The sequence below is a fragment of the Marmota flaviventris genome, chromosome 11 (assembly GCF_047511675.1).
Source record: "Marmota flaviventris isolate mMarFla1 chromosome 11, mMarFla1.hap1, whole genome shotgun sequence".
Taxonomy (NCBI): Eukaryota; Metazoa; Chordata; class Mammalia; order Rodentia; family Sciuridae; genus Marmota; species Marmota flaviventris.
In genome coordinates, this window is record NC_092508.1 from 68,913,320 (window position 1) to 68,925,723 (window position 12,404).

The 12,404-nt window shown below is 31.6% G+C and overlaps 1 protein-coding gene across 1 annotated transcript in view; it reads left to right on the forward strand.

Annotated features, from left to right (window-relative positions):
• The window catches only part of Kcnh7 (potassium voltage-gated channel subfamily H member 7), a 462,823-nt gene that overhangs the window by 394,734 nt on the left and 55,685 nt on the right, over positions 1-12,404 (forward strand). The window contains exon 8 of the mRNA XM_027938014.3: positions 6,612-7,011. Coding sequence (XP_027793815.2) covers positions 6,612-7,011 — 400 coding nt within the window. The remainder of the gene's footprint in view (positions 1-6,611; positions 7,012-12,404) is intronic.

A 12,404-nucleotide genomic window follows, 5' to 3' on the forward strand; every position in this document is an offset into this window, starting at 1 on the left:
ATTAGGGGTAGTTCAAAGATGTTTTTATTGTTCATTTATTCTTGTTGAATACTTAAAAGAGGGGAAACAAAGGAGTTGCTTAACCCAGTTTTATAGATGGTAGCTCATTTATCCAGATGGATAAAATCCTGGGGAGGGGCCAGGGATGTAGCTTAGTTGTAAGGCTACTGTTCAGCATATGAGAGGCCCCAGAACCACAAAACAACAACGACAGAACATCTGAGGAGAAAAAGGTGTGTTGTGGAAGAAACATTTCTGTTTTGGCCATGTTAGGTTTGAGATGCTGATTACTCAGTCATCTAAGTAAAGATAGATGGCTTGTAGGCAAGTCAGGCACCCCAGGAGCAAGCACAAAGATATACATGTGAGTATTGCAAAATGAGATTCATTAAATGAAAAATCAGATAATCCTGGCAAAAGTTGATTTGAGTCAATATTTCTACACCAGGAGCAGGCACCAACTTTTGTGTGGGTCTTTTTAAAGTCTGGAGATTCATATTTGGTAGATCTGAAGGAAAATCTTGAAACTTACCTATTTTTTAGGTGGCAGAAATTATTCTGTCATTTGGATGTACAAGATCTGGTGGCAATCCCTGGGATGACAAAGTCCTCCTGTGTTCTGAGGTGAACATCTCTATGAAATTAATACAAAAATACATAAAGGAATGGAAATTATGATAGGGATGATTTCTTAATTGCTTAATGTTAGCTGGATTGTCCAAATGTTCTCCTTGATGCATTATAACATTGTGGATTAACTTTGAAAAGGTAACTTTGTCAACGCCAATTAAACATTAATGTCTTTCTTCCAATTCCACCAAATGTTAAACTACTGTAACACTGTTGTTTTATTTACACCAACATTTAAGAACTGAATTTTTATCCAAATAATTTTGTGTGTAAAACATATCTAATGCTAAAACTATAATGAGACATATACATTTGTTACTAAAGAAGATGTAGCATGATTGCTTATATTTTTCATAATAACCATTTAATATTTTAAGCAAATTCAAATTTTCTAAAGTAAAGGATCTTCTATATATAATGCTAAAAACATGTTGAAGAAAATGAATATTGGCAATAACTGTGCTTGCCTATATCACTAATATTGTCTGATGTTCATGCCATTCAGAAAGGGAAATGATTCTGTATTTTCTAGTTTTATAATATCAGACATCATGCCACCCTTAGCAAACTACCTTAATATCATTAATGAGAAGTAATAATGTTATTGCCTCCATCTTCAGAAAGTCAACTTAGATGGACTACCTCAGATTTTCTCACATTTAGCTTTTTGTGACAGACCTTAGTTTCTAAGACATTAACACTCAGAAGCTAGAGAACTGTACTTAGTTACATGTTTCATTAGCTTCTGCCTTCCCTGAAATTAGGATTCTTGTAATTAATTCCTTCCTTTGTTGACCTCTCTTCTTTCAGACTTTACTGTTATATTCATGAATTCTGAATGCAAAAAATAAAAAAGGTCTTAGAAACCTAAGTATCTACAAAGCTCTTTGAGGGAAAAAATATCAATTGAAAAGAATTTCTGTTCCTATTAATATGTTTGGATCATTAGTCTGATAGATAAATTTTGGAATGAATATGAGGAAAATTTCAGCAGGTATCTGTTTAGAAATCCTGATCATCTTGTCAGCTGTTTTTTCTGAACTTGAACTTGATCTTTACAATAGATGACAGTAGTTTGTTGGAAGTTAATGTCCAAAACAGCACAAATACTTAGGTTAAACTTTAAGTAAGTAGCTCTGTCTCTTCCTTTAGGTGGTTCTTGACTTATATGTGAAAGAAGTTTCTATTGGCTTTTTTTTTTTTTTTTTTTTTTTTTTTGCATCTTTGATGGTACCTCCCAAACTCTGTGACTTAGCAGGGAAAGATACAGGATCCTCAATTGAATAAATAATTTTGCATTAAGCTGATCAATTTTGTCTTATTTTAGTGTAATTGACCACATATTGCTATAGATGGCATAAGGTACAGATTTTATCTGGATAAAGTCAAATTCCCATTTTAAAGATATAGCATTTATACATATTTGTTTATTGGGTCCCAGGGATTGAACTCAGAGGCACTTGACCATTGAGCCATATCCCCAGCCCTATGTTGTATTTTATTTAGAGACAGGGTCTCACTGAGTTGCTTAGCACCTCACTTTTGCTGAGGCTGGCTTTAAACTCATGATCCTCCTGCCTCAGCCTCCCAAGCTGCTGGATTACAGGAGCGCACCATCGTGCCTGGCTATACTTGTTTATTTGATGTAGCATTTGCCTACTATGATTTAGAATCATTTAATGACAAGTTTTCCATGTCACTGTAAAGGAAGAGAAGGCAAATTCAAATTGCAATATAATAGAATGCTAATTATACAAACAATATAAAGCCAAGTATCTCAGTTGTAAATATTGTTAAATATAGGAAGAAATTTTCAGTGGGGTTGTATCTCCTCTTTAAAAACCATAGTTTGCCTGGGTGTGGTGCACACACCTGTAATTCCAGGGACTCCAAAGGCTGAGGAAGGAGAATCAGAAGTTGGAGGCCAGCCTGAAAGACCCTGTCTCAAAATAAATATAAAAAGGATTGGGGGTATAGCTCACTGGTAAGGTTCCTCTGGTTCAATTCCCAGGATTCCCCACAAAATTCATAATTTTTGGAAGTAAATATGAGGTTTGTTGTGAATAAAGAAATGGCACACTAGGTAATTCCCAAGGTCTTATACACATTCAAAATATCTCTCTTTGTGTTAGTAATGGGTTATTGAAAATATTGAAATGATTGTAGACAAGATGACAAAGGACTACAAACTAGCTTTAATATTACTGAGTTTTATTGAATAATTCATTGAACGATGTATATAAATGCAAAGCTATAAAAGAAAAGTGAGTGTGGAATCCTGAAATTTATTACTTGTGTTACCATTTCCCTATTTGCACATTAATATTTTCTTACAAACAAGATGAATGATGAATTAAGCAGAAGGTTTCATTGATGATTTATTTTGTCAGCCCTGTGGATGAAACCAAAGAACATATACTTTGGTTCCTTACTTATAAAATAATAATCATATCACTTACCTATAGACAAAGGTTTTAGAGAGTCTCTGTGATAAATATTTTAAATGTAAGATTCTTGCAAATGCTTATAAAAAATAAAGTAAAATTATTTTTTGAAATTGTTGAACGTAAGATTTTCTCTTGTTGGTGACACTTTCTGATTTAATTGTAACCAAATTTATTCTTCAGTAGCAAGATGTTTAATACTGATAAAAAATTTTCTAATTTCAGGCCTTCAAAAAGAATTCCACTGGTATTAAGACAGAATATCGCCTGATTTATTGTAGAATGTCTAGTAAAAAATATTGACAGATATTTTAAATATGAATCTAGGATCTAATGGATTTAAAAAACTATAATTGTATATATATTTAAGAAAGTTAAATACTTCAATAAACAAAACTAAATTCTACCTCAGTATAAGAAGGCATCTTGGGCTTTTAATAAACAGTGGATATAGATATGTTTTCAAGTTGAGATTGGATGATATTCATTTACCAACAAAAAAAATATGAATTATTTAACTTCTGAAAGAAGAGACATTTTAAAAACAAGAAAAAATAATGTCAAAATTTGTTAAAAATAAAAGTCTAAATAAAACTTTCTTTGCTGTGACATCTGGCAAAAAGAGTCTGAAATATTCAATCACAATAAATGAATTCTCAGGTTGATCTGGTACTGGTAAGGTGTGGACTGGAAGTGGTAAGGTTCCTTTTGTCCCCCTTACTAACAAAGTACCTTTCTTTGAAAATGAATTACCTTTTTTATATCTTATAATTTCAGTATGTGTTTTTATTTTATAAAAATAATAACACTTTAGTATTTGTTGAGCTTTTATGCTTTCAAAGTCTCTATCAAGAGTAAAAATTAGCAAAAAATATTCTAATACCAGTAAAAAGCTCAATAAATAACATCTAAGAGAAAATTCTTTATTGCTTCTCTTTTCAAATGGTTGTGAGTGGGTTTGTAGATAGTTTCATCTGTTATATTGCCAGAAATTTAAAAACCACAAAGATAGATTTCTATACCATATCTGGATATTTCATGTAATTAGGTATGCTGCAGGATAACCATTCATTTTGAAATCATTTCTTCATTTCAGTTCTGATGTTAGCATAATATTATGAGGAAGTCATTGGACCCACTTTTCACTTGCAGGCAGTATAAATAGAGTACATTGTACTAAAAATGAGAACTAATAGTGCCTAACTCAGCAAGAAGAGACTGATAATACCTTAGTCTACTCTGTCTTAAATTTGGATACAGTTGATTCTCTCCATTCTGTAACATGGGGCAAGATACCTTAAGTCTTTAGAGAAATATTTGAATAGAAAGAAGAAAAAATAATTATTGCAACCCTAAGCATTGTCTATAAGCAGTGCTGTACAAAACTGTCACTAGCAAAGAATTCTCAAAAGTATTAGCAGAACTTAATAAAAATAGAAATAAGGCCAAGGCATTTGTTACATTGTCACACAAAAATGTAAGAGGTATTTAAAGAGAGACATGAAGAGTGACCATTTATTGGGTCTTATCTGCAACTCCATAAATTAAACATTTTTATTCTAATTTACAGATGAAGAAACTGAAGCTTGGGACTAAATAAATAACTTATCCAAAGTGACATATTGATACAAAAGCAGAGTTCAATCATACGTTTGTCCATTCAAAGGTCCCCTAGCACATACCTATTAAAACTAAAATATTGCCCATACAAATAGTGGAGACTAAAATAACCTTGAACTGGGCATGGTGGCTCACACCTTTAATCCCAGCAGCTGGGGAGGCTGAGACAGGAGAATCAGGAATTCAAAGTCAGCCTCAGCAATTGCAGGGGGCAGGGAAGGGGGGTGCTAAGAAACTCAATGAGACCCTATGTCTAATTAAAATACACAATAGGGCTGGGGATGTAGCTCAGTGGTTGAGTGCCCCTGAGTTCAATCCCCAGTACCAAAAAAAAAAAAAAAGGAAGAACAATAATAATAATATGACCTTGAACTATCCATCAATCATTGTAAGGATATATGCTTTTAAATCTGTCAAGAAGAAAAAAAAACTATTTTTTTCATTACACTCTGAAAAATATAACACAGCATTGGGAACAGAAAAGACTCACATCTCTATACCACTAAACCTGAAAATAGACCAGTTCTAGTTATGGTAGCCCTATCTCAACTACACAAATTCCTCTGACTTTTAAAGATTTCCAATATTATTTTTAAAACAATTAATGCCTTCCTTTCTTACCAATGGTACAAGGGAAAAAATTACAGTATATACTGTAACATTTTAATAAAAAGTTTTCTTTTCCTTGACATTAATGTTCTTTTTTTACAAAGTCAATATTAATAGATAAGGGGCAACAGTTATTTCATGTGCTATTTCTTCAATTAAGATATAACTATTCTTAACACAGTTGGATTACTTTATAAAATAAACACCAACAATGAACAAATAAAATGACTCAATAATTGATTGGTAAATACCATGTAACTATGGAATAATTATATGCCCTGTGAATTATATAGTACTTATAGTTGACATTATTTAAGAAACCTAAGAAATGAACTTGTAATTTGTACTTATCAGATTTCAAGTCCAAACAACCAGTTAAGTATCCTGTTATTATATAAAAGTATCCTATCATTAGATACCTGGTCAGTAATAATCATGCAATTAGTTACTGATATCATACTCCAAAGCAAAATATAATCATAATATCCTTGGCATATCAAGAAACGATTTATCCATTTAACACATTTAGGAAGAAAAAAATGCATTTAAATATAGAGTGTAATTAATGCATGCAATTATCCAATAAGTGTTCCAACAGTTACAGAAAGAGGGAGCTTGACTGGCTCCTTTTCATTATTCAGATCTTTCTCAGTTCAACTGTCAGCCCTCAGCACAGCCTTTCTTGATCTTTCTGCCTGAAGTAATCTCAGCCACAACCCATGTCCCTGAACACCCCCTCTAATATTATACTGTGTCATGGTATTCTGCTTAATGTCCTCATTGCACTTTTCACTCTGTGAAATTATTTTTTAAAAATATCTGTTTTGCCCAATAAATAAACTAGGTCTTTATCTCATAAAATGACCTAGTTTCTTTCTATTAAAGAAGACACTGTGTCTACTAAATATGTCTGTTAGAAAAGTGGGCATTCCTCCTGTTCAACACTACTGTCCTGGTGTATGGTTTTGGGTAGGCAGGAACACTGGGATGTTTGTTGGTGAATGAATGATTTACTGAGTACACATTATAGGCAAAGTACTTGTTTTGGGTTTAAAACAAGATAGATTATCTGTCCCACAAGTCTTACATGGGTAGATAGTGAAATAAGCTGCCATATGTTCAAAGCATTTTCCAATGCAGGTTTAAAACTTTTTAAAAATGAACTAACCTTAACATTTAATTCAAACATAAGAGTTGTTCTCAATGCTACCATATCATTTTAACCTGTTTCTAGCAACTCTACCTTACCTAAACGTACTTTGAATTGCTTGTCAACTGTTTCTAACCATACACATTTATTTCCAACAGACAACCACATTAATTGGTCTTTTGAAGACTGCTCGGCTCCTTCGTCTTGTGAGAGTGGCCAGGAAACTGGATCGATATTCAGAATATGGCGCTGCTGTTCTAATGCTCTTAATGTGCATATTTGCCCTGATTGCTCACTGGCTGGCTTGCATTTGGTATGCAATTGGGAATGTAGAAAGGCCATATCTGACTGACAAAATTGGATGGTTGGATTCCTTAGGACAACAAATTGGGAAACGTTACAATGACAGTGACTCAAGTTCTGGACCATCCATTAAAGACAAATACGTCACAGCACTTTATTTTACCTTCAGCAGTTTAACCAGTGTAGGATTTGGAAATGTGTCTCCTAACACCAATTCGGAGAAAATCTTTTCAATTTGTGTCATGTTGATTGGCTGTAAGTAGATTTCTCTTTTGCTATCTGTTAGGATAAAATAATACCACAAAATTGATAATCTCTAGAACATTGAGAGTAAAGAAAAACTATAGACAAGTATGAAGATAATGGAGTTACATACATGGGTACTGTATTCTGTTGAATCTGATTCTTTCTGTGAAGTGAAAGACACTTAAAGGCTTTTCTGGACCTCAGGAAATCGTGGGCATAAAATTGGAGTGACATGAGTCTTGGGATTCAGAAACTGAAACTTGCAGTTCACTCTTGTTGCTATATATATATATATTTTAAAAAAGGTCTTCGTCATTTATTGTTAATAGGTATTTTCTATTTCAAGCTTAGGCCAGATTATAGTAATACTATAGATATAGATAGATGGATGGACAGATATAGAGAAAATTATAGATGGATATAGATAGAACCATCTATATCATAGATATGTGGGTATTTACATATGTCATCACTATAATTATAATGTAAGTTAATTTTCAAACACATGTATGTATATATACATACATATACAACACATATATACTTATGTGTATGTATATATATATATATATATATATATATATATATATATATATACACACATGTATTTTCTCCTGACATTGACAAAAAATTCATTTTCCTATGACATTACTCCAAGAGCTAAGTAATTGCTTTTTACCCTGTAATGAGTTTATATTGAGCATCATTTATTACATATATTCTTTGGAATAAAAAAGAAACTTAGGTTATGATGAAGTGAGATTAATGTTAATATTTTTAAGAATCATTCCTGTGAAACAACTAACGGTAACCTTGATGATAGCAAGCAGTAATTAGCAAAAAATATGATTGATTTTTATGGCTTCAAGAAGAGTATCATATTTAGATTACATACAAAGTTGAAAAGAGGTCTGATGTTCAATTTTTAAATATCAACCTACTGAGTACTGAAATATGTTCAAATAAGACCTATTTCTGAAACTTAAATAGATTCTCCCACTTTATTGTCTACTGTATAGAAATTGTAATTTGCATATATATGTGCATACACGTTTGGTATTTTTATCTTAATAACATTTGAATAAGAAAATAACAGATTTAAACACCCTTTAGATACTCTACAAATTCAGTCCAAGCCTTGACTACAACTACAGAAGTAACAGTATATCCAGAAGGAATTGGAAGTGGAGTCTACTAGAAAAATTTGAAATTTATATCCAGGCAGATTGAGTTTCTCCAGGCAAATACAATCAAAGCATTTCATGATTGTAATGACTAGAATAAACTTTACATTTGTTTTAAACTTTAGTGGCATAAGTAGCAAGCAAGGAAAAGAAAAAGGTTTATTCTCAAATATTTGTATAGAAAAAATTTATATATAATGATGTTTTTAATAAAACAGAATCAGTATTTAGAAATTTAGAATTTTCAAAAAAAAAAGTTTTTTAAGTACAGCAAAGTGTAGCCAGTTCACCATTTAGTGATCCTCACCACAGTGAGGATTAAATAAGTATGTGGCGATATTTATTTTGTGAACTATTTTAAATTAAAGAAAGCTCAGTTTATCAATTGGTCTATATCTAATCTCTAATCCCTAATCAAGGAAGTATGAAGAGTTTGCTTTCTCTCTCTCTCTCTCTCTCCCCTTCTCTTCCTTCTCTCCCCTGCTTTATTCTTTCCTTCCTTTGTTCCTTTTCCTAGCTTTTATCAATATAGGATCAGATTATTTCTATTGATCCCTTAAAAAAATCCATGTTTCCTGCAGATAAATTTCATCTTTTAAGAGAAAACACTCTTGTTAAATTGAGTACAGCACAATAAACTCATCATCCACATAACATCATTTATTTTATTAAAAGATTCATTTCTATAAATTTAATCAAAATGGGATTGTGTAAAACTTGATGTCACACAGGAAAAAGCTTTCAGATATTCCCAGAGGAATCTATCATGACCTGTTATGAAATAAATAAAGGTAAAATTAAGACTTATACTTCAGCAATAAGAAGAATGTCAGAAATTTGCTGAGCAATTTGATGTACATGGATATATTTGTACCTGCTATTTCTAGCTAGAACTAGATTAGGAAACCATTGGGTTTCCTCTATTTGCTAAATTCATACTCCAAGCATATACTTCACACTTCTCAGACTCATTAGGGAGCCTAATTTTGACCTAAAAATAAAATGCAACTGAAAATGTAATGTAAAATATTGTATATGTGCTAATTATAAACATAGTGATTATCAGATTTAACTCTCATAATCCTTGAGCTTATTTAAATTCAGTCATTTTACTAAAAAATTTGAAGACAAGTTGGGAAAAAAGTAATCAACTATGCACATTACAATAATATAATTCAAGAAAACTTAAAAATAAAAATTAAAAATTATCATCTAACCAAATGCAAATAATTTAAATTTATGTAAATGCATTTTACTTATTTTTTAAAAATATTTTTAGTTATAGATGAATATAATACCTTTATTTTATTTATTTATTTTTTATGTGGTGCTGAGGATCAAAACCAGTGCCTCACACATGCCAGCAAGCCCTCTACCACTGAGCCACAACACCAGCCCCTGTAAATGCATTTTAAAAGCTTCTACCTAATTACTATCTAATTACTACCTAATCACTTCTGATGTATACATAAACAGGAATCAGAGAATTCATTTAAAAATGTATATAATTCAAAATAAAAAAACAAAGTGAAAATTAATTAATAAGTGTAAATATAATTTAAGCTGACTTATTTGTATTTATGCTAATTTATAGTATAAATTTATACTTTATTCAAATACTAGAAATACAATGTCTATATTTAATTTTAAAAAACGAATAAACTAGTAAAATAAGAACAAATGTCTTCCATCTCTAACCTGCTTAACAAACATCTTGGGAGAATTTCTCAATGTTATAGACTGTAAAAGACAGTTACTAGAGTTCTCTACTTCCAGTATGATGGAGTAGCCTTACCCCTCCTTATTAAACAAAAAAAAAAAAAAAATGAAAAAAGCAAAGAAACAGAATCCCAAACAAAATGTATAAGGTAGATGCTTTCAGACATTGAGCACCAAGCAGGGAAGTGTGATCCCTGAGAGAAGGGAAAGAACCAAGATATCCCCATGTTACCCCTGGTTTCCTGCCTATAGACACCTTCTGAACCACAGTGAACAATAAAGGAAAAAAAAATCTAAGCAGGGTACAAAATTCTCAATAAATTAAGAAAACAATATCACAGGTTATGAAGCCCAGGGTGTTATAGTGTTCAATACAAAAAGAAAAACAGAGACAATTATGACAAAGTAAAACTCCAGAAAACTACAGGGGTATAACCCTGAGTACTAATAAATACTAAGACAACTACATGGAATGAAAGTCCTCATGGTCAGGTGAAGTAACATATAAGTACTGTAATCTGAACAATTTTTAGGTTTCACCCAGGTTTGGAAGATTCAAATAAGCAAAGCAGAAAACCTCCATTGAACATCCAGGGTATTCACTAAAAATCTCAGAAAAATAATAATGTCACAGTATCAGGGCAAATCTTAACAAAACTTTAAAAACAAGTCTCAGTAGATACAACCCAATCATCAAATTGTCTAACTATCTGCAAGAACAATGTCTAGTGGGCAAAGAGATTTTTAGACAAGACCATGACAGCACAAAAAATAATGGGAAAATAGGTAAAGGGGATAACATCAAACTAAAACCTGCTGCAAAGTGAAAGAAACAAACACAGAGAGAAGAGAGGGCCTACAGCATGTGGGAAAATATTTACAAACTATACATCTGACAATGGGACAAGGCGTTAATATCCAAAATATATAAGGAACTCAAAAAACTCAAGAGTAAAATAAATATAAATAATCCATTCTTAAAAAGAGATATTGACCTAAATACACATTTTTCAAAAGAAAACATACAAATAACCAACAGGTATTTTTTTTAATGCTCAACATCACTAATCATCATGGAAATACAAATCAAAACTACAATGAGAAATCATTTCATTCCAAGAAGAATAACTATTAACAAAAAAACAAGTGTTGCCAGGTGTGGTGGCGCATGCCTGTTACCCCAGTGGCTCAGGAGGCTGAGGCAGGAGGATGGCAAGTTCAAAGCCAGCCTCAGCAATTTAGCAGCTCAGTGAAATCCTGTCTCTAAATAAAATACAAAATAAGGCTGGGGATGTAGTTCAGTGGTTGAGTGCCCTGAGTTTGATCCCTGGTACCAAAAATAAGTAAATAGAAAGATAAGTGTTGGCAAAGATGTGGAGAAAAAGAAACACTTGCATATGTTCATGGGAACATAAATTAGTACAACCATTATGGAAAACAGTGTGGATGTTTCTCAAAACCTTAAAAATAAACCTGCCATATGATCAAATGATCCCACTCCTGGGTAGATATAGCCAAAATAAATTAAATTGTTCTGTCAAAAAGAAATCCCACCCCCATGTTTATTATAGCACTAGTCACAATACTCAGAAAATGGAAATAACCCAAATGTCCATCAACTGATGCATGGATAAACAAAGTATGGAACATATATATAAGGATATATATATATATATATATATATATATATATATATATATATATATATATGTGTATATATATATATATATATTTATATATATATATATATTATGCATATATATAGGAACATATATATAAATATGGAACATGAATATAATTAATTCAACCTTAAAAGAGAATGAAATCTGTCATTTAAAGTAACATGGATAGAGCTGAAAATATTTAAGTAAAATAAGCCAAGAAAAGATAAAAATTGCATGTTCTTGCTCATATGTAGAAAATAAAAAAGTTGACCTCAAAGAAATTAAGAGTGTAATGGTGTTTACAAGGAGAGGAAGAGAAAGAAGAGGTAGGGAAGAGTGGAAAGAGATGGAATCAAGTGCTGTGAAGTTACAGTTGCATAGGGGTAAAAGTATGGTTGTGCTATTAGACAGTGGGTTCACTAAAGATAGTGATTGGGATTGGATGAAAGGATTTTGAGTGTTTTAATCACAAAGAAATAATAAATGTTTGAGGAGACAGATAAAGTTGAACGGACTTATACATTATGCAATGTACACATCTATCAGAACATTATGAGCAGTTTTATGTGTTTATGTATAACTTTTAAATAAATTTAAATGTAAATAATAATAATGTCTAACATTTTAAAGGATGAAAAAATACAGCATGGATCAACATTAATTTTATAATAGCCAGAATTATTATAAAAACAATAGATACAGTAGAACACAGAAAAATGTGACCCATAAACAGGCAGCAAATCAAATAAAAAAGGAAATCAACAGACAGAGACGATAAAACTAACAGAATACCTAGTACTTGAAAAAATGTATATGTAGAGTCCCCAAAACTACG